Source organism: Diceros bicornis, chromosome 23, assembly GCF_020826845.1.
Source record: "Diceros bicornis minor isolate mBicDic1 chromosome 23, mDicBic1.mat.cur, whole genome shotgun sequence".
Lineage (NCBI taxonomy): Eukaryota > Metazoa > Chordata > Mammalia > Perissodactyla > Rhinocerotidae > Diceros > Diceros bicornis.
In genome coordinates this window covers 15,511,187-15,538,698 of record NC_080762.1, presented here as the reverse complement: position 1 = coordinate 15,538,698, position 27,512 = coordinate 15,511,187, and the positions used below count along the sequence as shown (strand labels likewise).

Here is a 27,512-nt window from a genome sequence, read left to right as displayed (position 1 = left end):
GTATACCTCCTATTGAATCATATCATGAGGAGCGTAGCTGGTTGACCCAATTTTAGTGGTGCTAAAAACCAGTTGGTCAGGTGGTATCAGCCTGAAGTTTCCATACGAAGTCCTCTCCACCAGGCTTCCACCTAAAGGTTTTAGCATCAATTCATGATCATTTCCTAAATCCACTATTTCTTTAGGGGTTACCAAATGGTGATTTTCTAATTATTTATTTTGTGTTTATTAGCTAAAATTTTTCTAGGAAGAACTTTTTCCTCAGTAACTTCATAGTTATATTAAAAAAGTAGTTGTACAGGAAAGGTTAGAAAAAATGCTTGAATCTTTTTTTATCAATTTGCAGAGTAATGAGTTGGTGCCCTCCCAACATCAATAGGTAATCGACAAGGTTTTTTTTTTTTTTTTAATTTTAGTATCTTTTTAAAATCATGTATTTTTATATATTTTATATGTACTTCAATTCATCACAGTCATTATTTTCTTGGTCCTCAAATTGCCCACGTTAAACTAGTAGGAGGATCCTTCCGGTAGCTTAGAGGTACTTTTGACACTATCCCATTAGTCTTAGATAACTTCCTTACTGTCTAGAATGGTAAAATATCCCAGCATCACCCTGCACACTTCCTAGCCAAACCCAGAAACAGCTATTTCTTCAAGGATCCCTGCCTCTTCTTGGAGAGAAATAAGATATTATGAGACCACAATCTGGGTGCCAGTTCATTGTTAAGGGGTTGTCATTACTTCTAGGCCTTTCCAGTGCAATTTTTTAAGAAAAATAAGTTTATATTTACATATCCATTATGAATTTGAAATTCAAGTCTAATTTCTTTAATTTTATACTTTTATTTTTTCCTCATGTTAAAATCTTAGCTCTTTATGATGCTAATTGTTATTTGCTTCATCTCAGAATATGTGCATAATAGTTCCAAAATATATTGAATGCAGTTTAAGATTACTTTGATCATTTTTTTTGACCTTAGAATATATCGCACTGTAAATGTTCAATCAATTTAGGTCATTTGAAGTAATTCTTTTCTCTGCATGGGTATGTCACTAACATGACTATTTGGTGGTTAAATTCATTTCTTTCCATTAATTTGATTTGTTTTAAATTTGGCTTTTTTTTATTTAACTTTATTTTACATTTAGTATGTAAAACAGCTACATCGTTCCAAAGTCAAATCTAGGTACAACCAAGGTATAAACCCAGATGTCTCAATCCATATCTCCCTATCCACATTTTTTTCTCCCTTCCTCTAAAACTATTTGCCTTATTTTTCATTTTATCCTTTCATCATTCCCTTTTGAAAAATATAAACAAATATGATTTATTCATATTACCTTCTACTACGTAATAGGTAGCATTCTATAAACATTCTTCTGTGTTTTGTTTGTTTTTTCATTTAGTATCTCCTGAATATAACTCCATCACGGTACATAAAAAAGTCCTCATTCCCTTTTTACAGCTGCTAAGTGGTCCTTTGTGTGAACATAATTTAATCAATTAGCCTCTTGTTATTGGACACTTGAGAATATTCCGGTCTTTTGCTAATATAATTAATCAGAAACTCTTAACTACTACACAGTGAGGATTCAGAAGAAATTCTTTCTGACACTTTATGTCTTATTTGTTTAATTTCAATGTGAAGGAGACTTTCTTTAAAAAAAAAGAGACTAGAAATCACAAAGACAATGATGGGGAAAAACCTGACTACATACAATTAAATGATGTCTATAGAGCAGGAAAAAAACTTAAATTGGGAAGTGATGGACAATAAAAAGAAACCTTAGAATTCATGACAAAGAGTATTCCTAATTTTAAAAAAGAATTGTTATATATAGATAAGAAAAAGACTTTCAGTTAAATATGGCAGATTGAACACATACATTCACATCTGCTTCCTCCTAAAATACTAAGATGCAAAAGTAAACAGAATTTTCAGAAGGCTTTTATAGTCATCTAGAACAAGAAGAAAAGAAAGGATAGTGTGTCACTTTGTGATAGTAACAAAGTTTTGGAACCTAGAAAGCAGAACAACAAGGAGTAATGCAGGACCTGGAAAAACCAAATCATTGGGCAGTGTAGAAAACAGAATCAACACAATTATTTCATAGAACCTCTGAAAAAACTGAAGTTGGTAACACCAAATATCTCTGGAGTTGGGGGTAAAAGTGGAATTGAAAACAAAACGGTTGCCTGAAAGTCAGTTTAAGAATGAGTTTGACCTCCAGATTCCCTTCCACATTCTATGCGGCCCCTTCCTCTTGGAAGGTAGGCAGAGATCAAGAATGCAGAGGGTCCCACAGGGTTAAATCAAAGTTTATATCGTAAAGCTTGAGACCCATCACCTTTTCCACCCACTTGTCTTCTCTTGCTAGGCTTACACTCTCTTCAGACAGCTAAGAGCCTTCTCTATGGAATCTGACCAGAACAAAAAAGACTAAAATTACTGACATTAGAGGTTCCCCAACAACACCATGGCAAGCTTCCCCTACAGCAAAGGCCACAAGTGACAAGTCCCACTTTCCTGAAGTTTTCAAGCAGCTTTTTACTGACTTTTAAATATTTGAAGAAATCTCTAATTTAAAGAGAGACTAAGGCCACAAATACAAAAATCAATTTGAAAGGAAAAAAGAAAATGAGAAATGAAAACTTCATTACCTTCATAGAGGTAAAAGAACTTATACTCATGAAACAAGAATAGGATGCTAGAGCAAGAATGTGCCCTTCTAAAAAAAAATAATACAACTTAAGAAATGAAAACCTCAATTTTCAATACAAGAGCTGAAAAATAAAGATGAGGAAATTTCCTAGAGAGTAAAAAAAAAAAAAAAGAAAGAAAGGAGGCATAGAAAGTAGAACAAAGTCCAAATCCAAATAAAAAGAGTTTAAGAGAAAAAATAAAGAATTCAACTATTTTCCCTAAATTGAAAGACATAAATCTTCAGATTAAAAATGTCCATCAAGTAGATAAAAGTAGAACTTAATCAAGAAACATAAAATTCGAGAACAGTAATAGCCAAGAGAACATTGAAAAGCTTCCAGAAAGAGGAGAAAAAAATAAAGCCACCCCATAATGATGATAAAGGTTGCTACCAGAATAAAAGCTATGTATCAGACCTAAGCAGCAACCAGTCCTGAACAATATAGGCCAGAAAGCTAAAAAAAAGTCTTTAATAAAATTAAATTGATAGAATTTGTTTAGTATTTGAATATACTGAAAGAAGACTTAATTATTTACAAAAGACCATGCTGATGATTTAGCAATGCAGTGAAAGTTAAGTACATTAACAATTATGCCAACAAAGAAAAGAAAGAAAATTATTAACTCCAGAGAAAACAAGTTGTAAAAGGAAAGAAAGTAATCACATGGCTGGGCTGCAAAGATTGTTCATAAAGTGGATACAGTATGACTCTAACCAAGGCTATTGTTCACCATATATCACACTGATGGCGGGTGGAGGGGGCCAGGTGTGTATATTTGGTAGAGGATGAGGAAAGAGAGATAAATCATAATAAATCGATGTATAATGCCTTAAACTAAAAATCAAGAAGTATTATAAGCAAATGGTTTAATGATATAGAAGTCAACTCTAAAGGAAACATCTAAAGCAGTTGAAAGTAGTTGCCTCTGGAGAACAAGGAAGAAACTGCTGCATTTTACAAGAAGCCTTGCAAGTTTACTGTGTATCTATATAACTCTGAGACGATGAAAAAAAGCAAACTAAAAAACGGACAAATGATATGGAAAGGATCATTACTATCAGGAAATGGAAATAGCCAATAACCATATCTCCATATGATGAGATGCTAAAACTCAACAAGAGTCAGGTCAATATGGATCAAAACAAGATCTTTCACCCATTAGGTTGCCGAAACATTGTCGAACTTATTATGTGATCCTGACAAGACTAGGAAAAGGGCACTCTTCATGCTTCTCATACACTGCCAGCAAGAAGGTAAAATCCTACAACCCTGGAAAATAATCTGGCAGTATCTATGAAATGTAAAATATACATGTCCCTCTGACCCAGCAATACTATTTTAGGACTATCTACTGAAATTTTAAAAAGCTAGTATATAAGATACTTATGAAGAACACATAAAATCTTTTACTTTTCCTATTACTAATTGACCTAATAGATAAGTTGTCTAAAATAATAGTTGCAAAAAAGTATTTGGTGATTATAGTTTAAGGAAAAGTGAAATGAATGACGGCAATGTTATGAGACACAAGAGGGAGGAACTGGGAATAATGTTATAAGGTTCTTGCACTACCCGTTAAGTGGTGTAGTGTTATTTGAAAGAGGACTTAATGCCAGTAATTACAACTAATTCGGTTGTAAATATTACAAACTTAAGGGCAACCACTAAAAAGAGTGAAAAAGAGAAGTATAATTGGTATGCTAAGAGAAAAGAAAAAAATGGAATCATATAAAATGCTCAATTAAAACCAGAGAAGGAGGATGCAGGTATCCACACACATCTGCCTCCCACTGCTCCTGAGAACCCAGTAAAATAACAGTACAGTTGCACAAAAGGGAAACCCTTGAATAGTGGTAAGAATGGGAAGAGAGAGAGGTTTTAAAGATTTCTGGGAGAAGGGCAGACAGGGAAAGAGCAGCTCCAGATGACACAGGCAGAGAATCCCATGGTGTAAATGCCCTGCTTGGGCCACAGAGGAGGAGAGCCCACGGCAGGGTTTTGGGCTCAGAGTGGGCAAGGGCAGTGGGGCCCACAGTAGGGAGGGGTCTGTGACCTGCCACTGCCCCAACTCACACTCACCTCAGGAGCATGAGCAGTTTTATCCCAGGGCAAAACTCTGAAAAAATATTTAGGGCAAGTGAAGGCTTCTCCAGAGGCAGAAGTGAGCACCCAAAATAAAACCTTTCTTTATTCTGGCATCTGGAACGTCCTCAATATGATAGAAAACTCTCGGCAATTCACTTGTTCTCAGAGAAAATCTGCCCATCAAGTCGCCACACTGGTCCACACAGAGCTGCCAATCAGAATCTTGTTCAGCAAAGGCCTAGCTGGAAACTCTCCAACTTATAAAAAATTAAATGGAGGAGCCCTCATCTACATCTATTTTTTCTTAAATGTTGACAGAACCAGCAACGTGAAAAGATCAAATTACACAGAAAAGCTGATCAGAGAGGAAAGAGGAAAACTCTGGAAATAGAAGAGAACAGCTAACTAGTGGGCTCAGAGAGATTTGGAAAGATTTCACAGCCATTAAGTAAGAACAGAGAACCAAGAAAGCCAATTACTCATGGCAGATTATCTCAGAGCCCTCCCCGCAAGAGCCCTCCCCTCAAGTCCCAGATAAACAGGGATCAAGAAATAAAGAGATGTAAACCCACAATTAAAAAAAACGAGAAGAAACAAGAATAGCCAAAAGATGTCAGCAGTGACTTAAAAGATGGAAAGCAGCAGCAAGACACGTGATAACTGAGGAGCAGCCCAGAAGTGGCGCTGCAGAACTCAGCAGCAGCAAAGCACAGCCCAAGCCCAGAGGTCTGAGGCACCAGGGCAGCCAAGGGCAGGAGGAAAGTGGGGCTGAAAACAGCAGGAGTGGTCTAAGGTCTCCCAGCCTATAGCCCCTTCCCCATCCAGGAAGAAGACTGGAAGTTTACTTTCTAGAGTGGTGAATACCATTGCCACTAGCCACACTTAGTTTTTTTTTAATTTAAATCAAATAAAATGTACAACTCAGTTCGGTCTCCCTAGCCATATTTCAAGTGCTCAACAGCAACAAGTAGCTAGTGGCAACCTTACTGAACAGTGCAGATCTAGAACATTCCATCATTGCATAAAGCTGTACTGGATGGAGCTGTTCTGGAGAGGGTAAGCCTGAGAAGCTCGGAGCTGGAAGCCAGGTGCAGCTGAGGACAGCCATGTGGTGCCAGACTAGACAGGGAGCCAGAGACGCTGGAGTCAGCATTCTGGACCAGGAGGACCCCTCCCACACTGGGTCACAGGATCTGGAAACCAGGCATGTACTCACCAAATCCAGCCCATTTGACAAGTTTGAAAAATACCAAACCACGGAAGGACAAGAGCTCTTAGAAAATAAAAATGATTGTCAAAATAAATTCAAGAACATCCTCTATGTGCAAAACAAAGAGACTGAAAAGCAGAACTACGAGGGAAAAGCTAAGGGACCCAGAGGATCACTCATGGAAATTCAATACCCAATTCACAGGTGCACCAGAAAGAGAATGCAGAAGCCGAGAAAGGATCCAACATACAACAGAAGCAAAGTCCTCTGTGTCAGAAGATGCAAGTCTTCAGCCTAAAATTGCCCAGCTAATGCCTATGAAAAGAAAAAAAGGCCTAGAGCAAGTCACACCCTCATGAAACATCAGGTCCTAGAAACTTTCAGAGGCAAAAAAAGCTCCCGAAAAAGAAGAAACTCAGACATCGGACTTGACAATGGCGGAGGCAGGAAGACAATGTAATCACGTCTTCAGTCTCCACCCTGCCAAGCTACCAACCAAATATGAAAATATTTACTCTGCCTGAGACAGGTGGGAGTTCAGAAAGCTTACCTTCTACAAAACTTGTCAGGTTTTTGAAGAAACCATCATGCACAGCACCCAGCCCACTGTTTATAAGGCATGTGCGTGCACACTAAAAGCTAACCCTTAAGTTACCATGTGTAAGATGCTGTTTAAAGTTTCAACAGCACTGGGAGGCAGGTAGTGTTGATTGTCCCTAATTCACCGGTGAGCAAACTCAGGCATGGAGAAGTGTAATGACTGCGTGGTGGAGCTGGGATGTGAACCCAAGTGGTCTGAACCAGAGCTCAAGAGCCTAACCTCACTCCACACTGCCTCTCAACTTAGTCACTATTGCTACCTTCCTCCTTCCTGTTCATTGCCAGGAGTATGTGTTACATTCGTAAGCAGAAAAAAGAAAAAAATTTTAATCAGTGTGAAATAGGTCAAAAATAAAGAAAATAATAAGAAAAAAAGAAGTCACCCTCTTTATACTAAATTAAAGTTAAGGAAATCCAAGCCTCAAAGTCTCCCTCTATATAATAGAGATGACCACAGAGGCCTCCTCCTTAGCTGCTGTGAGATTAAACAGCGAGCCATGCAAAGACCTTTGTTCTGTGTGACTATTATCAGAAAGATAAAATGTTCCCAGATGTAAACAGAGTAAAACACACATATGATGGAAAAAATAAATAAATAACAGAAGGCAGAAAAAGAGTGGAAACAAAAAAGGGAAAGAATGAGGGCAACAAATAGAAAACAGTAACAAATATGGTAGATATTAATCCAACTATATTTACTCTAAATGTCAACAATCTAAATATATCAATTATAAGAGAGACTATCAGAGTAGATTAAAAAAACAAGATCCAAGTTTATGTTGTCTACAGAAGCCCACTTTAAATATAAGGACAAAGATAGATTAAAAGTAAAGGGATGGAGAAAGACACATCATGCTGATAACCAAAAGAAGGCTGGAGTAGCTATATTAATTTCAGGCAGAGCAGACTTCACAGCAAGAAAAATCATCAAAGAAGGGTATTACATAATAAAGGGGTCAATTTTCCAAGAAGACATAACAATCCTTAGTGCGTAAGTGCCTCACAGCATCAAAATACGTGAAGCAAAAACTGATAGAACTGAAAGGAGAAATAGATATAAATTGACTAATATAGTGGGAGATTAACACCCCTCTGTCAGTAATTGACAGATCCAGAATGAAGATAGTCAGGAACGACATAGCTGAACTAAACAACACCATCAACCAACTGGATATAATTTACATCTATAGAATACTTCACCCAACAACACTGGAATACACATTTCTCTCAAACTCACACAGACCATTCACTAAGATAGACCATATTCTGGGCCATAAAATACACCTTATATTGAAAAGAATATAAATCATACAAAAAATGCTATCAGATCCATAAATAAAACATAGGTCCAAAATAGTCTCCTGAGAAGTGTAAAACTATTTTGAACTAAATGAAAATGAAAATACAACTTATCAAAATTTGTGGGATGCAGCCAAAGAAGTGCTTAAAGGGAAATTTATAGCATTGAATGCGTATATTAGAAAGAAGACAGACCTAAAAATCAATCATCTAAGCTTCCACCATAGAAAACTAGAAAAAGTACAAACTAATTTCAAAGAAAGCAGAAAATAAAAACTAGAACAGAAATCAGTGAAATGAGAAACAAGAAATCAATAGAGAGGAAAAAAAACTAATCTTTTTAAAAGATCAATAAAATTGATAAGCCTCTAGCCAGGTTAAAGGAAAACAAGACACAAGTTATTAATACTATCAGAAATGAAAAAGGGCTCATCACTACTGATCCCATGGACATTAAAAGGGTAATAAATGAATATTATGAACAATCTATGCCCACAAATTTGCTAACTGGACCAATTCCTTAAAAGATACAATCTGCCAAAACTCAGGCAAGAGGAAATAAACCATCTGAATAAGCCCATATCCATTAAAGAAATTGAGTCAATTATTATCAGTTTGCCAAAATAGGCCCAAATAGGTTCACTGGTGAATTCTACCAAACATTTAAGGAAGACATTGCACCAATTCTCTACAATCTCTTCAAGAAGACAGAAGCAGAAGGAATACTTCTAACTCATTATGAGGCCAGCCAAAGATAACACGAAAAATACAGACTGATATCTCTCATGAATATATATGCAAAAATCCTCAACAAATATTAACAAATCAAATCCAACAATGCATAAGAGAATTATATACCACAACCAAGTGAGATTTATTCTAGGTATGCAAGTATGGTTCAATACTCAAAAATCAATTAATGTAATCCATCACAACAACAGGATAAAGAAAAGAACACTTATTGCGGTATAATTTATGGACGCAAAATCCTACACACAACATGATATCCATTAACAGGAGAAAAGTCTGAATAACTTATGGTAAAGTCAAGTCAAAAAGTATATGGAGCTATTAAAAATGATGTCTCATTCTGTATTCACCCAGGAAAATGCTCACGGTTACACATAAAAAGAAAATTGCAGAGTAATATATATGATACCATTTTTGTAAATCAGAAATAAAAATTCTGTGAATATGAATATATGTTTCATGCATTGTTATAAGTGCAGAGAAGGTCTAGAAGCAGAATCAAAATGTTACCAATGGTTAAGCCAGGAGATGGAACTGAGTAAGGATAGAGAAAGTAGTTAGCTTTTCCTTTGTGCATCTTTGTACGGTTTTACTTGAAAAGATCACGTGTGGCTTAAGAAGTTAGAAAAAGAAAAGTCTGAGGGAGCAAAAAGATCCCATCTAGAGTGAATCCTCCTATTCTTATTTTGAAATTATAGACATCAAGGCCTACTCTGCCTGCATAGTCCGTAATGTTGGTCACTCCTTCAACTTTCTGAAGATCATCTGATATGTCATTAGGGGATGGTCAGGAAACCTAACTATATCTAGAATAATTATCCAGATTTTCATTATTAACATATAGCATGACATCTTGGAAACTTTGAATCAGACTGAGAGAATATAGTAGTCCCCCCTGATCCACGGTTTTGCCTTCTGTGGTTTCAGTTACCTATAGTCAACCTCGGTCTGAAAATATTAAGTGAAAAATTCCAGAAATAAACATATTTTAGAGTGTTGCACCATTCTGCATAGCGTGACAATATCTCTTGCTGTTCCACTCCATCCCACGCGGGACATGAATCATCCCTTTGTCCAGTGTATCCACGCTGTATACCACCCATTAGTCACTCAGTTGTCTTGGTTATCAGATACTGTCACTGTATCGCAGTGCTTATAGTCAAGTAACCCTTATTTTACTTAATAATGGCCCCAAAGCACCATTAGTCTCCTACTGAGCCTAATTTATAAGTTAAACTTTATCATAGGTATGTATGTATAGGAAAAAATATAGTACATGTAAGGTTCAGTACTATCCGTGGTTTCAGGTATCCACTGGGAGTCTTGGAACGTATCCCCCGCAGATAAGGGGGGACTACTGTATGCTAAAAATTCCACAAATTATTTAAAATATAGATACATACCTTTTTTCTTCAGAAGAGTTCATAATTTCTCCATAAAGAAGTAAGTTAAGTCCTTCTTCTACAGATGCAATTCTTGCCAAAATATCAGCTATATGAATCAAAGCTGTTTCAGAGTAATTTGGAACAGCCTATACATTAAAAATATAACAATTTTATGACATGCTAACATATCACAGACTAAAATTCTAGGGTGGCAGTGCAGTCTAATAAAGTTATATTATCACAACAAAATGAAAGTTAGTGATTGTTTGGTTGTTAAATAATATGTCTGCATTAAACGTGTCATTAGATTATATTGTTACCAGCACGGTTGGTGAGGCAAATACATACAGAATTTTTACCCAAACCAGTTATTTTTTATTAAGACAGCTGGGAGAATTGCTGCTTCTATTGCAGTTTTATATAAGTTCTGGTTGACAAATGGAGTAGCTCCTCTATTTCCACTTTGCCCTTTACTTCTCACTCACTGGGTTCTTGTAAACCCAATCTAATTTTATTACACATGGTACCTAACACACCACCATCCTTTCTAAGGGATACCATCCCTTCCTACAACTGAACAGGTCATGAGTTGTAGGTCTGACTAAAGACAGCCAATTCATGGCCAACCAATAGCCAATGATGTCACCTATTGAGAGAACATAGGCTAAACCAATCATATTTCCTTACTTTTGATTTTAAATGGAAGTACTAAAAATATCTTTGCTAGTGTATAGCAAATTAGTACAAAGAAAATACTAAAAACTAGAGAGTCATGTTAATGCTGTAGCCCATCTAGAAGCCTAAGTTTACTAAAGTCCCTGCTTTTTTTCTGGGGCCTATTTATTTACCTGTACCTGCATGGATGCCAACGCACATATTCTCGATAATAAATTTGAATATCTATACATTGCAACCAATACATTCTAATAAATTCAGTGGGTTAGCTTAACTAATAATGAGTCAGATATACTCACCTGAAGAATTCCTAATTATATTAGACATTATAATATTAGACAGAATATTACTTTCATGCTAAATATCATTCTTAAAACAACTTCTCTGCCTAGAATACTTTCCTTCCTTCATACATACACACACAATTTTTTTTTAACTTTCTGCTCCTCATTTTCAATATTTTTATTTAATAGTCTGCCTTTCCTATTAGAGTAGGCTCCTTAAAAGCAATGAACATCTCAGTCACTTCTATATTTCAAGTACCCAGCAGAGATGATGATATAGTTGTGGCTCAATGGGTGAGGTTGAATGTCTTAAGTTACATACTGAATGTCTATTACGTGCCAGAGGGCTGTTCCTTACTCTCAAGAATAATTCCAGCATAATATAGCTACATTACACAAGTACATAACATGGGAATATAGAAAAAGAAACATCTAACTTTGCTAGGGAGAATTGGGAGAAAATTTCAGAGATAAACTATGGTCTGAAGAGAGGAATTTTTCATGTAGACCAAGTTTAAGACTTTCCAGGGTGAAGGAAAAGTATGCAAATATAGGGAAATATCAAACTTGTTTAGAAAATGCAAATGATCTGTTATAACTGGAATATATAGGGGAGAAAACAGGTAGGACACAAGAAAACAGAAAACTTGGCAAAAATCTAGTTTAAAAGTTTGAAATCTAGCAAGCAACAAGCAGGAAAGTATTGTTACAGCCTTAGTGGCAATACAGAGGATAGGCTAGAAAGGTGAAAGACTGGAAAAAAAACCAAGGAAATTATTCAATATTCCAAGCAAGGAATTATCAGGGCTTAAACGAAAGCAGTAGTAGTGGGGATTAAGAGAAATACATGGATTTTAGAGATACATAGGAAAACAAATCTATAGGTCTTCATTACAAATTGCATGAAGAGAATGAGGAAGCAGTCTAGATTTACAGCAGTCCTACTCAGCACACGGGGAAATGAGAGCAAGCTTGAGGAAGTGGGGCAGTGGCGGAAAAATACTACTGTTCTGAAAATGTTGAGTTTGACTTGCTCATGGAATAACTCGAAAAGGCGGTCAGCAGGCAGCTCAAGACAAATCTGAAGCTGAAGAGCTCTAAATTGAGAAGTTAACTCTACATCTCACCCACGGGACTGGAAGAGACCATCCAGGAAAAGTGTACTGAGAGAAAAGAAAGTGAACCAGGTCCTGAATCACTGAAGACAGTAGGGACCCGGAAGGGGAGCCCTCAGAGGTTACAGAATGGTTAGAAATGGAGGGGAAAAAAATAGAGTGATTTTAGAAAAGCCAAGTAAAAACTTCAGAAGTTGTCTACTGCGTTTAACAATCAGGTAAATAATGGTCTGAAAATCGGTCACTAGTTAGATGTTTAGAAGTTATGGATAACAGCAATTAAAGCAGCATTCGTGATGTGATGGAGGCAAGACCATAATGCTATGATTTGAAAAATGACTAGGAAGAGAGGGAGCTAAGACAACAATGGCAGCCTTCCATAATTAAAAGTTTATCATTAAAAAGATCAGATGTTAGGTGGTAGCTAAAAATGTGCATTGGACAATCAAGAGCTCCTCCCATCCCAGCTATGAGACAGACTGAGACACATTTACGGGTACAGGAAAGATGACAAAAGAAAATAAAAAGTTGCAGATACATGAAAGCAAAGTACAAATAATAACTAGAGTACAAAATCCAAGAGCACATTTCTCAAGCTCTAGCATATGGTCTATATTTCACAATACTATTTATATTATGGCATTCTATTATATTAAGCTGCATTATAAATTCTGTTTCTTTTCTGCTTATTTTGTTTTCCCAAGGTTGACTGTACGATCATCAAAATAATTTATTATATCCCCTTAATTTCCCAGAATTCCATACTTTGTACCACATTGATGTAAAAGCTTAATGTTTTCTGAATGAGCAATGAATAATGAATATAAGTATGGTAAGCAGTTGCCCAGTGCACCGAGGGGTGGGCGTAGGAAGGAGAGGAAACCAATAAAAACACTACAAAACACAGACATGGAAAGGCAAAAACCTTTAGCCTACTGACAAGCTTTCAGTCATTCCCCAGAAGCCTAAGTCATAGAAGTGGAGGGATACACTAGATAGACGGCAGTACCAGTAGTGGTGCCAACTTGGCCACCTGTTCAATGTCTGACCTTGAGCAGATCACTCCTTTCAGCCTCAGTTGTGAGGATTAAATTATATAATGTAAGGAAATATATTGTATAAACTGTAAAGAGACATACATATGTTCAGAATTGGGATGTCTATAAGCTTTTTTCCTAAAGTAATACTAGCTCTTCTTCATATAAAACAGAGCTGGCTCTTCAGAAAAATAATCATATCTCCAAAGGCTATAAAATTGTCATTAAAACAAATAACAAAACAGTCACAAGATTTATTGGATTTGCAAGAAAAACAGCTTAATAGAACAATGATTCTCAGTCTTTACAATCGGCAGGTCTAAGCCTGACCAGAAAAAATTTTACCGTGTTATATGTACTTTTTCCCCTACCTTATGACTAATCAATCAACTGATTGCATAAACTATGATTTAATAAATAAAAATCTGTCAGCATAAAATACATTCACATGTGGAAGATGGTATAATAGTTCAAATATATCAAATTTAGAAATAAAGTCCCATTGAATATTCACTAACACCCAATCAAGAGACTTTTTTTCTAGCAAATACCAACCTTAGTTCCTTTGATTAAACTATGAATAGGCTGTAGAAGTGCCTCAATCACAGTGTTGTTATATAAGCATTCAATCGCACATTCTTTTTGATCACAGAGTATCCGTAGAACTTCAGTCACCATACTTGCAGGGGAGTAATTCTCTGATAAACAAAAAGTAGTTCTAAAATTTAAAACTTTAAACATTAAGTACTTAATATGTCTTTTATTTATAGGTTAGCTATTGCTGTTCCAAAAAGTTCAACATCAAGGTTAAATAGTTTAAAAAAATCACACAATTCAATGCCTAAAGGATGATGTATTACCAAACTATAACCTGAAGCTTAAGTGGTTATCCATTAGCTTAACATATCTTCAAGCTAATAAGAAGTGAATAAATAACAAATATGAATGGCAAAGACAGCAACATACGATGTTTGACATTAAATCATTGCTTGACAGTGAGGATGAGGTTTGAAGCAAACTTACAACTTTTCTCCAGCAAACACTTACTTGTATCCCTTATTCTTTTTCTTAATGACTTATTCTTTTTCTTAAAAAATGTATTCAGGTGTTGAGCCAGGTAGAAAATTAGAGTCATTAAGACAAAATGGCCAAAAAGAAGGCAGAGAAGAAGAGAAACTTTTTGGAAACTACTATACTCCTTGCGTTACCATAAAACCAGCGAAATGAATGAGTATTTTTAAAATTTTCTTTTAAAATATATATAGGAAAACACAAATACACATAAATATAACACAGGGAATAGCCACTAAAATAAGTATGATATTTGTAGTTTTATAAATTAATGTATTTTCAGATTATTTGATCTCCTACTATACTCACAAAATAGTGTTTTGTGTGAAGAAACTAAGGAACTAAAAGTTAGCTGTGTAAGGCTGCCCTAGTAGGATACAATACTAAAGTAACACCAAAGTTCTTAATTTATATTACAATATTCTATACTCTACGAACACACTGACTTCAAGTTAATACTTGACAAAAAGAAAACACAAAAGGAAAGGTAAGTGATTTTTTTCAACCAGCTCCAGATGAGAAACCCTGTTTGCAATGAGAGATACTACTGATGAGCATATGGTCATTCGTTCATCCAATTAGCTACTATTTTTGAGGGCCTACTATGTGCCAGTCACTGTGCTAGGCACTGTAGATAGAAGTAAGACAGACCACAAAACAGTTCACTAGATGGTAAACCAAGACATTAACAAGTAATTATAACAAAGAAGGAAAATTTTTATCTTAAAGTAAGCACAATCTGTTGTAGGAACATATAGCAGGGGGACTTAACCTAGTACTTTATACATGTAAATGCTGTAAAGGTAGAAAGAAGTCAGAGAGCCATTGTTGGGAGGAATAAGCTATTATAATTGCACAGACAAAACCTACCAGTTGATAGATGTATTATAGCACTAATATACGGCCCAAACTATTTTTTTCTTTGATTCACTTGAGTCCCTCTCAGAATCTGTGCCAGCATTTCTAGAGTAACTTCCAGGTTTAGAATACTGTGAGTCTATAGATTATGGAGATATTTTGTTATTAAAGTGTTTTACTTTGGAAACTTTCATTGATATTAAAAGAAAAAAAATGTTATCCTTTAAATGTTAATATTTTAAAATACTTTTTATAAGCCAGTCAATAGCTAAAGACTAAAAGGCATTTTACTGGAAAATATGCAGTTTTTTTTCTTTATCCTTTCATAAGAGAAGATCCTGAAGTTCTGGATATGAGCTGAAATAAGCAAGCTGATCAAAACAGCCAGGAAAGTATAAAGGATAAAAAATAGCAAGAAAGAACACATTAGTACCTATCAATCAAACTTCCCTTAATATCATTTCTTAAGAGCATCTTGATCTCAATAAAGAACAACATTAATATTCTCAGCAAGATTGATTCTAAATAAAAATGTAGTAGATTAGGAACATCTTAAAACATCAATGAACAAAATTAAATTTCATGGCTTACTTCCAGGACCAATGTAATTTGTTATGAATAATACTGCATCTTATGAAACCTCCTTACTAAACTAGGTCAGTCACTCAAAACATCTAGATGATAGAAAATACCTAAAAATATTTAAATATTCTATTTCTCTATTTAAAATAGAAGCAGAATTACCTAAATGTGCTGCTGATGTCATCCTTGGACAACTTGGTGAGTAATAGATAAGCTGGGTAAACAGAACCAGAAGATCTGTAAGGGATATAGAATCTTCAAAAAGGAAAAAGGAAAAAAGATTATTTTCTAGCACACTCTTACAACTTAGAAAAATTTCACTGAGACTCCATCCTCCTATTCTGAGTTTTCACAGAGACTATGGCATAATCAGGGAGATAAGACAGAAGGCTCCAGAAGAACAAATTAGGCATGGCAAGGTAAAAGACGGCAAGGCCCGTGATACAGCGGGTGCTATGTGAAGGTACAGTTTTACCATTTATTTTGAACCAGTCACTTAATATAAATCCACCATAGGAAGATCTGTGAATCTGATCAGGACTGTTTAAGTTTATTCAATTAGTAGCAATAAAATTCAGCTTAATGTGTTGGTTCAGCTGACTTATCTATATAGCACTGTAGAACAGGGGTCAGCAAACTTTTTTTGGACCAAATAGTAAACACTTTAGGTTTGTGGCCAAACAACTTCTGTCACAAATACTCAATTCTGATGTAGCGCTAAGGCAGCCACGGACAATACGCAAATGAACGTGTGGCTGTTTTCCAATAAGACTTTTTGTGCATCAAAATTTGAATTTTATATAGTTCGTGTGTCACAAAATATTCTTCTTTTAATTTTTCCAATAATTTAAGAATATAAAAACTATTCTTAGCTCACAAGCCATACAGAACAGTAGACCCAATCTGGCCCATGGGCTATAGTTTAGCAACCCCTGCTGTAGACTCTTCACATCAAGATGCTTGTGAAAGCACACGTGAAACTTAAGGTAAACGTTCACCTGTGCTAATACAGTAGAAGAGATCTCTCAACTATGCATTTTGAGATGATCTGTGACATTTGATAGGCCAAGATGTACATGTTAGATGTCAATATAAAGTGCTAAATTACAGATGATAGACATAAACTTCAGTGGAATATCTTCAATAACATCACAAGTATATATTCATCTTTCTATTTCTGTAAAGTTCAACAACATCCTGTAAAATGGCAGCTTTTTTCTTGAAAGTCAGTGCTCTCCTGAGTATGCATTATGCCTGAATTACGCTATCATGGGAAATACAAGAGAAGTAAATAAAACAGTTTCTTTTCTCAAGGAGCTCACAATCAGCCTAACTGAGGAGAAAAGATTTAAGTAAAATAACCAGAAAACAGTAGAAAAAAAGTATTCAAAATGAAGATACTCCATAACAGGATTGGCAAACTATAGTCATTATGGCATAATTTTGTAAGGCTTGCAAGCTAAGAATTTTTTTTTTTACATTTTTAAAAGGTGTGTCAAATGTGTCAGGGGTCCCCAAAACCATGCCAAGATTGAATGACTCACTAGGAGGACTCACAGGATTCAATGTATAGTTGTACTCCCAGCTATGATTTATGGTAACAAAAGGATACAAAGCAAAACCAAAGGGAGAAACTGCACAGGGTGAAGCCGAAGCAAACCAGATAACGAGTATCCAAGGGTCCTCTCCCAGTGCAGCCACGAAGATTATACTCAATTCTTCCAGCAACCAGCTGTGACAACGTGTGAAACGTTGTGTACCGAGGAAACTCATTAGAGACTCAGTTTTTATTGAGGGCTGACACGTAAGCATCTAGCACACACCAGGATTCCAGACTCCCAGAAGGAAAGCGGGTACTCAGCATAAATCACACTGTGTGCACAAACAGTTTAGGCACAGTGAGCCAGTCTCATCAGTTCTGGGAATACTGAGAAATCCAAGTTCCCAGGTGCCAGCCAAGGTCCAACCTTGCAAGCAGGTCTTTCTAGGGATAGCAGTCTCAGGTCTGCTGTGATAACTCTTTTTTGCACATGAGCACATACACATACACAGGCACACACACACACACACACACACACACACATAATATGCAACAGAGATAGTATGTGGCCCACAAAACCCAAAATACTTACTATCTGGCACTTTACAGAAAAAGTTTGTTGATCTCTCTATACTGTATTTCTAGTACAGACTTAAAGATTTTTTGTGTGTGTGTGAGGAAGATCAGCCCTGAGCTAACATCCATGCCAATCCTCCTCTTTTTGCTGAGGAAGACTGGCCCTGGGCTAACATCTGTGCCCACCTTCCTCCACTTTATATGGGATGCTGCCACAGCATGGCATGACAAGCGGTGCATCGGTGCGCACCCGGGATCCGGGCCCCAGGCCACCGCAGCGGAGCGCGTGCACTTAACTGATACGCCACAGGGCAGGCCACCTACACTTAAAGTTTTAAGGCAGGTAAGGGAGATAACTAACGGCACGTGCTGAAGTTTGAGGGGAAAACTTTAAAAATGAGACTTAGGGTAACAATAACATAGTAACATACCAAATGGTACAGCATTTTGCGGTTATAAAACAGTATTCTCAAACCTCATCTCTATGATCATCACAAAATTCTATGAGCCCAGCATCACTGATACCATTATCCTTTTTTACAGGTAAAGAAACTGAAATAACGGTTAAATGATTTGCCCAAAAAGTTACAGCTAGTTTATAGGAGAACCAGAACTTAAATGAGGTCTTCTAGTTCTCAATCCAGAACTGGATCCTTCAGTCTAGGATTTTGAAAGGCAGAGAGAAATAAGGAAAGCATGAAAGGCTGGATGAATAGAAATAGTAGGAAAAAGTGCATACTAAAAAAGAAAAAAAGGTAACACTTCAAGGTGTAAAAGCCACCAAGAGACTAAAAGGTATGCCACTAAGTACCCTAGAAGGGACATGCAAAATCTCCAAATTTTAATAATCTGTAGCATATAAATGTTACCATATCTGAACATATTCATCTCTCCTAATTACTCTTACCTTTTCTATTCTTCAGCTTTATAGGAAATAGTTTTCTTCCTTGTGTGTAGATCAATAATCTTCCTAAAAGGCACAGTGAGTGAATGAAATAAATATATTGTAATTCTTGTCCTGAGTAGTAGAAAGTTTTCTGTTTGTTCCCTTAAAGAAAAGCAAACAATTACATTTATTTTAATGCCATTGTATTTTATAGTACCTGTCTTCATTCCCTTCTTGAACGTTAAACAAGGTTGCTGTCTATAATGGAAACACTTGCTGTAAATTAAAAAAAAAAATTATTATTATTATTATTTTTACTGTTTCCTAAGATCCTATAACAGCTAAATCTCTGGGGGAAAGCATTCATTACAAAATTTAACAAACCAGAAAAGTGTAACATGCATACAGTGTTCATTCTAAAACAAATACCATAAGATTGTCAGTTATCTGTCATCAAGAGGGACTTCAAGAGTAAGTCAAGGGAGGGAGAAAGGCAATAGAAAACATTAGTCGCTGTTTAATTCTATCAATTAAAAGTCAATACTACAAAAGAACATATTTATAACTATGTTAGCAAATCAAATTAGAATCTCTAATATATAGACACCTTTCAATATATGTAATTCATTCACTCATTCATCTGTACATTCAAGATCTACTGAGTACCTGTTTTACACAAGACCCTGAACTATTTGCTGGTATCAAAAACCAATAAAAAGCATGAAACTGGGCTTCCAATCCACAGTATGGCAAATAGTCTGGTATGACCAGGGCAGGGGGAGAACAAGCAGGAGAGACAAGAGGCTGCAGGGCAGCAGGGGCAGATCACAGAGGCCTTAGCTGCAGAAGGAATGTGGGCTTTATTGTGGATGTAATTGGGATGACACAGGGTTTTAAGCAGGAAAGTAATGGTCAAATATGCACATGGAAAACTGATGACAGCGTAAAAGGTAGATGGAAGAAGGTCAAGGCATGAAATAAGACTTATTAAAAAAATCATGAGGGCCGGCCCCGTGGCTTAGCAGTTGAGTGCACGCGCTCCGCTGCTGGCAACCCGGGGTTCAGATCCCGGGCGCGCACCGACGCACCGCTTCTCCGGCCATGCTGAGGCCGCGTCCCACATGCAGCAACTAGAAGGATGTGCAGCTATGACATACAACTATCTACTGGGGCTTTGGGGTAAAAATAAATAAATAAATAAAATTATTAAAAAAAAAATCATGAACAAAAGCATCAGCCAACAGAACGGAGAAGAGTAGACAGATAAAAATAAATGTTTAAGGAAATGAAATCAATATGCCTTAGACAGGATTACATGTGGACCAAAGAATAAGAAAATTCCTAAGTTTCTAACTCATATATCTATATACATAGTAGTTTTTTCTATTTAAGTAATTCTAAAGGAAAAAACAAAAAACAGGTCTAGAAAAAGAAAGTGATTTCAGTTCTTGATATTTTAATATTGAAGTACCTAAGTAGCAACCAGATCTATACGCCAAGTATGATATGAGTACATGGGTATAGAATTCAGGAAAGAGGTATGAACTTAAACATTTCAGAGTCACCATATCCATATAAATATATAATATTTGAAACCATCAGAGTGAATGAGCTTCCCCAATAGAGAACACGTAGACTAAGGTGAGAGAAGAGCAAAGGGCAAAACCTTTCTGAGTACAAACATATAAAGAAAAGAGCCTTTCAAGTGACTAAGGAAAATTTATTAGACAAGAATGAGGAAACATAAGAAAGAATGGTACCAAGAAGAAGAAGAAAGGGTCAGAGGCAACTCCTATAAAATGAGGACAAGAAAGAGTGCAAGTTGATAAGGGAAAGGTCATGGAGCAGTAGAGATAGAAGACTCATTTCTGTGGTTGAAAAGTGAAGAGGAGGTAAAGAAATAGGGCCTAGGGGTACGTAGATACTTAGATGAGCTTTTCTCTGAAGGGAAGCAGAGAAGTAAGGTATATATGAACTTGCTCAGTTTTTCATAGGAAAGATACATGAGTAGGTTTAGAGGATGCAGGGGAAGGTACCGACAGAAAGGGAGACCCAATAACAAGTGGAGCAATGTCCTGGTTCCAAAACAAAAAACAGCAGATGAGAACAGAATCAAGAACAGACAAACAGATCAATCTGGAACAGAAGGATACCCCCTCACTGTAGCCTAGAGAATGGGGATATTGATAAGGGCATACAAACATGCATTCGTATGCAAAGACACAGGAAAATTTGCAGAATTCATATCTGGAAAGTTCCATTTATTCTCAGTCAAGTAGGATGCGAGGTCTCCTCTTGGGAGAAAAGTGGGCAGGGTCAGGGCAGAGGGCTTAATGAAACTGGTGAGGGCTTGCAATAGATGGAACATTGGAGAAAGAACAGCTAAGAGGATTCCAAAGCAACACAAAAAGAGTAGCTAATGTTAGAGAAATACATATGTGCGCTATCGATTTACATCACAGACGCTCTCTGCTCAGTTTCCTGAGGACCAGAGAAGATGGAAGACTGAAACGATCTAAAGCTGAGGAACTGCAGGCAGAAAACTGAAAGAGAAAAGAGCAAGAATTCTGAAAGAAATGTCAAAAGAACACAGTGAAGTCCCCCGAGGTCTTCACTAGATGGGGAAGAAACCAAAGCCATGAAGAGCTGGCAGAGCGGTAGGGCAAAAAAAAGCTAGATATAAGGTTTTAACATTAGAAATTAGAAAAATCTATGAACTTACAAATGACATAACTTACACAAACGTATGAATCCTTTTCCTTTTCTTTCTCTTGAAGAATAGTTCTGGTTTCTGTACTGTCTCCTCCACTACAAAATTTGCCTTTTGAAACCTGTTATTGGTCTTTGACCATTTTTCTTGCTTGAGTTAGATAAAGAATTTACCCAGGGATAAAGAAAATTATAGGATATCTTCATATTCTCAAAGAACTTACTATTTGGTTAGAGAAGTAACATAAAATAACAGAATGATAAAAGATATCAAATTCACATGGAAAGTTGTGTGATGTAAGCAAAAGAGCAATAAAAATTCAGAATAGGCAGAGAAGACTTCTTGAAAAATTTAAAATAAAGTTTATTCTTTCACAACAAGTAAGATATATATTGGTATAGGGGATTATAGATAGGGGCAGTAGGAGTAGGAATAACAAAGGTCGATAGGCATTGGTATGCAGAAGAACCTAAGAGAAGAGTCACTTTAATCAATAACTAGACATGAGACTGGACAAAGAGAATAGGGCCAGATCATGAATCATCTAGGATATTTTAGCTCAGACTGAGGATAAGCAGAGAGGAATCACAAGGTGGGGAGGGGTGTCCAATAATAAAACAGTACTTTATAAAAATTTTCCTCCAACTAAAATGTATAAACGACTGATACACTAGAAGGGGAAAGAATGAACAGCACACTATTGCAGTGTAACAGACCAGGACATATACCCTTGTACAAACTGAAGCATTGCACATGGTAAGAATCAGTATAATGATACAGTAATTTCAAATGTAGATCTGTTACAAAAAATCATCATTATGTTGTATCTTAAACTTGTGGAAAATATTTTCTACATTAGCAAAAGTAACCTAATTTACCACACTATTAACAAATATTTTAAAATAAGCTATTACTAAGCTATTTTTATTAATAAAATTTACCATTTTTGAAAGTATGTAATGGAAAATAATACTTACCACAAGGCTTTGAATGTCCCAAAATCTTATCGGCTTTCATGGTCTCACACAATTCAAAGTACTGAACACACTGCTGAACTGCTGCAGTTATCTATTAAAATAATAACTTATTAATTCCAGAAGTTCACAGCCCACAAGTCCATGTATTAAAAGAAGTTTGTCAAGGCCATAAAAATAGGCTGGGAAAACATTTAAGAAAAACATTTAGAATAGTACCTTTCCAGGCCACTGACGTTCAGTCTCCCTGGTAACACTATAACTATGGCATCATTCTGGGAAACACTAAAAATATTTGTGGACCAACAAACATTGCTATGATGTTGGTGTCAAAAGTCGATAAGAGACACGTACTTTACATTTTATAGTGAAAATGCAAAAACTCTGGCCATGACTTTAAAAACTCTTGCCAACATCCCCAGTTCCCTTGCCTTAGAGTCTTTTCTTCCTACCTAGCCAGCAATATAGGAACTGGATCAAGCCTTCATTACCATCCCAGATACCAGAATTGCTGAAACCTGAAAGAAAAATCTCATAATTCAAACAGTCACAATAAAAAACGATCTCCAACTTCTACTGTACCCAGTGACTCTCCAATGAGTCTCCATTCTACCTCCTTCCCCATTCTCCACAAGCAGAGATTTCAAGTCTTCTCCCCCTTCCTCTGCACACACTTACTTCCCGTAGATACCCTCTCATTCTAATTCTCAAATAAAATAGAAGCCACCAGTGAGATAAGGAGTGATAATTGCTAGATTTATTAATAAGGAGGTTTTTGGTGACCTTGAAAAGATCAGTTTCAGGCAAGTTTGGGGAATAAAATCAGACTACAGTGAAAAGGAATAGAACTGAAAAAGTAAAGGCAGCCAGTGTAATTCTCATTTTCAGGAAGTCTGGCTGTGAAGAAGAGAGAAAAATAGAGCAAAACATAGACTTAGAGTCAAGAATGAATTCTTTTTCAGGTTGGAAGGACATGGTCATGCTTAAATGTTATTGGAGGAAGCCAGGAGAGAGGAAGAGTTTGACTATGCAGGAGGGAAAGATGACAGTTGACAGAAAAACACGTGTCCAAGAGCAGGAGCAGCCAGGACCTAAGTGGAAGGAAGGATTAAGCTTTAGACAGGAAAAAAAGAGGAAGGGTGTGTGGATAGAGGCAAGTTCATAATTGTGGTGTCAAGGAATTGATGGAGTTCCCAGTCTCATTCATTCTTATGGCCTCCGTTTCATGCAGAAAAGAGTTAACATGGCAGGACTTCTGTTATTGGAAAGGCCTGCTTACAAGGTTGGGCCTTGACTAGCATCTGGGAACTTGGATTTCAGGAGAATTCCCACCATTTCAAGAACTGAGAAGAGGGGTTCGCTGGACCTAAACTGTACAAACAATGTGGATTATGCTGAACATCTGCTTTCCTTCTGCGAGTGTGGAATACTGGTATATGCTACCCAGAGGGTGCCTAAGTGATCAACCCCCAATTAAAAAAAGGGAGGGGGTCACTGAGTCTCTAATAAGCTTCCCTAGTAGATAACATTTCATATGACCTGTCACAATTTGATGCTGGAGGAATTAAGTGAAGTCTTGTGTGACTCCAGTGGGAAAAAGACTTGGAAGCTTATGCGTGGTACCCTCCAGACTTCACCCAATGCGCCTTTCCCTAGGCCAATTTTGCTTTGTATCCTTTCTCTGCAAGGAATCATAGCTGGGAGCACAACTATATGCTGAGTCTTCTGAGTCCTCTCAGCCAGTCATCAAATCTGGGGACCCCCCCTTCATATCTATATGTCTTATCTAAATCAAACTTTAGAGATCCAGATCAATAATATGCAACTGCCTCCTGGAAATCTGGATCTCAAACTTTCTATGACCAAATCTACCAAAATCTAAAGGCATTACCTTTCCCAACTTTCCTATTTTCTTACTCCTATGTTACTGATCTCAATGAATGACATTAGGCACTCAACTGAGTAAGTCCTCACCCACCCCCCCATTCAAAAAGCCAAGTCCTCTAAATTCCACATCCTAAATACGGTACTCCTAAATATGGTACTTCGGGCCGGCCCCGTGACTTAGCGGTTAAGTGCACGTGCTCCGCTACTGGCGGCCCGGGGTTCGGATCCCGGTGAGCACCTACGTACCGCTTGTCCGGCTGTGCTGTGGCCGCGTCCCACATACAGCAACTAGAAGGATGTGCAACTATGACATACAACTATCTACTGGGGCCTTGGGGAGAAAAAGGGAAAAAAAAAGGAGGAGGATTGGCAATAGATGTTAGCTCAGGGCTGGTCTTCCTCAGCAAAAAAAGAGGAGGATTGACATGGATGTTAGCTCAGGGCTGATCTTCTTTACAAAAAAAAAAATATGGTACTCCTACCATTCCAAATCTGATACTCACCATAAATCTGGTAAATTTATCCCATTTCACACCATCATATGCTTAATTCATGCTTCCATCATCTTTTGCTTGGATTACTGCAAAGCCTCTTAATCTTTTTGTTTCAATGCTCCTCTCCTATCTCCACCTAGCACCTTCAACCCAGTTTCCAAATTTTCCAAAGCCTTAATATGATCATATTACTTCGGTACTTAAAAACTCTCAGTGGCTCACCACACTTCCAGAATAAAGGCCAATCTCCTAAATTTTATATATTATAAAAACTCTTTATGCTCTGATATTAGTCTTATTCCTCTTATCCTCCAGATGCCCCACTCCCCAGCTACACACACATACACAAACACATAGAGATATACATCTACCTGCGTAAAAACCAGTCACCAAAAGCCAATTCAACATATCACCAGTCAAATGACTAATTCATCAAAAGCAAATTCACTAAAAAATCTCACCAATCTATCAACACATACCAGTTAAATTTGAAACACACTCAAAACCGACATTTACAACAAACTCAACGTTTTTATTTGCAAAAGGGAAGGGGTTGAAGAGTTCCCTTAAATAGGTCTTTTCTACTTGTTGGAATTATGCCCTGCCCCATGCATGAATGAAACAAACTGAAGTTAACTGACACAGGCTCAATTTAAAGCACCCAAGAACTTTTCAAAAAACATCATCCACTTAATATTAGCTTTCAGGGAACTGATCTTCAGGAAGTTTCCCTAATACCAATTCACATTTCTCTTAGCAATCTATGCCCAGTCATATAAAATATATGCATTTTCCAAATGTACTATGTCTTTTCCAATCCGAGCCTTTAAACATGCTAGTCCACTGCCCTGAAATATTTTCCTGCCACTATCTTAACCACACCCCCTCTCTTTTCCAGGATAATACCTATTTAAGAATAAAAATTCCCCACAATCCACAGACAAGAGTAATTGTTCTATAGAAAATAAACACCAGAACCAGATTTAAATCTACTTAATAAATAAATGACAAATCTGTATAACTATAGGTATCCAGCAGAGCAAGTTTAAAACCTTATAAATCAATATATGTCAACAGATCTCAATGAACATACTTCTGAAAACCAATCAACAATCAGCGTTGGCCCCCTTGCTACTGAAAATCAGCCAATAACAACAGACCCACTCCAGGAAATATCTGTAAAAGCCAGTCAGTCTGTAACAATCTCACCTGAGTTGCCATCCTTCTACAGTTGGCATGAATTCACTCTCATCTCTGAAAACCTATCAATCCCTGAGTTCCAAGCTTTCCCCAACCCTATACGATTAACAATCTGTTTTGTCTAACGTAAGTAAGCAATAAATTCAGCTTTATGCATTGTTTCAGATAAGTGGTCTTAATCCTTGACAATCCTGGAGCTTCCAAGAAGATTACTTTGAAGACTCCCTTGGCAGCATTCCACGGGATCCTCAGACAAACAAGAGTGTCCACTGGGCCCCTCTGAGTCCCAAACTCTAATATTCCTTCAGATCTGCCACTGCATTAGTCTGTCTCAACAACAATCTGAGCTCTGACTTGCTACGTTGAGCTCTCATTGCTAAATTTATTTTGTTATCATTAAAATTTGTAATGAAACAGGTCTTTGTACAAAGTAGCCTTTTGTTTTAGAGTGGCATCATTTGGTAAATATGTTTGCTGTTAACCTGCTTATTCTTCTGTGCTTTTTTTAGCTTTTCTTGCCTTTTATAGGGAGTCTTAATTCCTGTTTTGTTTTGGTTTATCTTGCATCTAGTGAGTATATAAAGGAGTGTTCCATAGGAAACAGGAGGAGGCACAGTCTAAGTCTCTAATCCAGTCCCTCCAGTCCTAGCCAGCCCCGAGATTACTGGCTACCAGTAACAAATTCACACAAAGGCAACTGGTCAAATTGCCTGGGTACTCCTACAAAAATTACATGAGGACACTCCTCAACTTGTCAATTCATGAAAGAGGGGAGTCAATGATTGTCATGTCATTGATCATACATCCCCTCCTAGCTTCCCCTTGGTCAGAACCTGACACACTATTCATAAACACACATTTTTGTCCAAAAGCGTAGTGATCTGTTTCATGTTTGTCTTGAGTTTGTCTAAGCTGCATCTCCCTCATGATAGAGCTCCTACCTCCTAAATGAACTTACTCTTACAATCCTAATTCTTGCACATACCTTGGTAAACAGCAACAACAACAAAATAACTTAATGATTGCGTTATGGAGATCTTTTGACATGACAAAATAAATATACCTAAGAAAAGCTCTAATGAATTAGGAGACAAAAGAGCAAAGAATAATCAGCTTCTTTAACTGAGAACTCAAAACACTATCTCCAAGACAATCTGTCTCAAAGACTCTTTAGTTCACTTCCATTCAAACCTTCAGAAACCCATCCTCCCTGCACTCATCTCTAACCAGCTTTATCTTCACCACCCACATACACTCATTTCTGTTCCTTCTACTCCTTCCCCTTGATTCTTAAATGTGTTACCTTTTATTTGAGAAGAGGTAACAATCACGTGAAAAGGTACAATCTCAGGAGACGAACAATTACATTATATAATAAACTCTTTAAATTGCAGGAACAGAACGTAGATCTATAGCAAGTAAATTTAAACACTAGTTTAAAGAGTCAAGTTGAGGTAATAAAGAATGATTTTCCTAAACCTCAAGAAGATAGACAAATTTGCTATAAAATCCAGGATTTTGATACTTATTCTCCTGCAGTATCAAATATATACCAGCCAGTTCACTTAATTGTTAACCACTAAG

The 27,512-nt window shown here is 36.8% G+C and overlaps 1 protein-coding gene across 1 annotated transcript in view; it reads right to left on the bottom strand.

The window, feature by feature from the left end:
- Positions 1-27,512, bottom strand: part of TBC1D32 (TBC1 domain family member 32) — a 202,994-nt gene that overhangs the window by 129,710 nt on the left and 45,772 nt on the right. The window contains exons 12-16 of the mRNA XM_058566374.1: positions 22,351-22,441; positions 18,685-18,825; positions 15,824-15,916; positions 13,706-13,848; positions 10,058-10,185 (exon numbers count right to left, since the gene is read on the bottom strand). Coding sequence (XP_058422357.1) covers positions 10,058-10,185; positions 13,706-13,848; positions 15,824-15,916; positions 18,685-18,825; positions 22,351-22,441 — 596 coding nt within the window. The remainder of the gene's footprint in view (positions 1-10,057; positions 10,186-13,705; positions 13,849-15,823; positions 15,917-18,684; positions 18,826-22,350; positions 22,442-27,512) is intronic.